The sequence below is a fragment of a genome (assembly GCF_019968955.1).
Source record: "MAG: Porospora cf. gigantea A chromosome Unknown PgA_NODE_9724_length_1259_cov_1287.64, whole genome shotgun sequence".
In the NCBI taxonomy this organism is placed as follows: Eukaryota; Apicomplexa; class Conoidasida; order Eugregarinorida; family Porosporidae; genus Porospora; species Porospora cf. gigantea A.
This window is the reverse complement of record NW_027151997.1, coordinates 1-1,259: the sequence shown is the minus strand read 5'-3', so window position 1 is coordinate 1,259 and position 1,259 is coordinate 1. Positions and strand designations below refer to the sequence as shown.

Below are 1,259 nucleotides of genomic sequence, written 5' to 3'. Positions count from 1 at the left end.
CGTCCAGCATGGAGCGGAGCTCTTCCTGGAGCACTCGCTGCTGGGCGGGGGTGAAAGACCGGGGCCGTGTGACGATCGGACGATCCGAGGTGACGGAGATGCGATGGCTCATAGCCTGGGCGCAGCCCCGTCGCTCCCCCCTCCAGAGCCCATCGTATCTCTGCAAAAGCTGCTGGAGGGTTACCCGCCCTTCCTCGGAGGCATTCGTCTCGAGGAGCTCCACCGTCTTCTCTTGCGCGTCTCCCGACGGGGGGGCGCGACTCGGCTCTGCACCCGGGGCTTCCTCTTGCTCTTGGGAGGGGGCTCCCGGGGGAGGAACGTGAAGACCCTCGCCCGGGGGCAGGGGCGCCTGGACTGGGTCGGAATCGACCTGCTTTGACTCGGGGTGCGGGGAGTTCGGGGGTGAAGAGGGATCGGTTTTGGTGGGAACGGGTCCCTGCTCGAGGAGGCCGCTCAGGGGGAGCAAGAAGCCGCAACCGGTGTAGTCTGTTCGCGCCAGGCGGGGGCGAAGAACTTCGCGTGAGGGTTGCTCCTAGCCTCTGACTTGGGGCCGGGGCGGTTCCTCTTCCGCGACTCGCTTCCGGACCGGGGCTCGCTTTCCTCCGGGACGAGAAAGTCCCGCGAAGCCGGGGCTTCCCGGGTTGTTGGCCGGGTTTGAGTGCCAGCTGTCGGAGGATGTGGGGGCCAGCCTTCGCGGCTCAGAAGTCCATGCTTGGGCATCGAGAGCTCCAGGTCGGGCCAGTCGATGAGGCTGGCAGGGTGTCGGGGGACTCCGCCGTCGTGTCTCAGGAGTCGCTTCCTCCCTGACCGTGCGTCCGCGGCAGGGCGCACGCTCTCCCGGGTTCGTTCATCCTCGCGTTCCGTCCCTGCCCCCAACCGAGGGGCCGGGTCCCTTGAGGGACCCGCCCTACCGGACGTGCCGTCGTAATCCCGAGGGGGAAAAGACGAGGCAACCAGCAGCCCCTTGCTCAGCTCGGACTGTAAACTCTGTCGCGAACCAGGAAAAGGTGGGATCTGTCTCACTTCTGGGACCGTTGCCCAGGCATCCTCGACTGGACCCGCGGGGGCAGAACCCCGGGAGGGGGCCAGAGTTAGGCGGATGAGACCGGCGGGGGAGCGGAGAGTCCCCTCGTGGGGTGCGTGCTCCAGGTATCCCTCGTGCATGAAGGGGAGGCCAATCACGATCCGGGCAGGGGGCCTGTCAACCAGCGCGAAGGGGCTCGAGACCGCTTCCCCTGTGGGCAGACATAGGGTCAGGG

The 1,259-nt window shown here is 67.4% G+C and overlaps 2 protein-coding genes across 2 annotated transcripts; one reads left to right on the top strand and one right to left on the bottom strand.

Moving 5' to 3' along the window:
* Positions 1-103: 103 nt before the first annotated feature.
* On the top strand, positions 104-379 carry KVP18_002404 (uncharacterized protein; the record flags this gene model as incomplete). Its single annotated transcript, XM_067953251.1, has 1 exon — positions 104-379. One exon carries the CDS (start codon positions 104-106, stop codon positions 377-379), a length of 276 nt encoding a protein of 91 aa, XP_067805470.1.
* Positions 380-453: 74 nt separating this feature from the next.
* On the bottom strand, positions 454-1,164 carry KVP18_002403 (uncharacterized protein; the record flags this gene model as incomplete). Its single annotated transcript, XM_067953250.1, has 1 exon — positions 454-1,164. The coding sequence occupies one exon, from the start codon at positions 1,162-1,164 to the stop codon at positions 454-456; it is 711 nt and encodes a 236-aa protein (XP_067805469.1).
* Between the last annotated feature and the right edge of the window lie 95 nt (positions 1,165-1,259).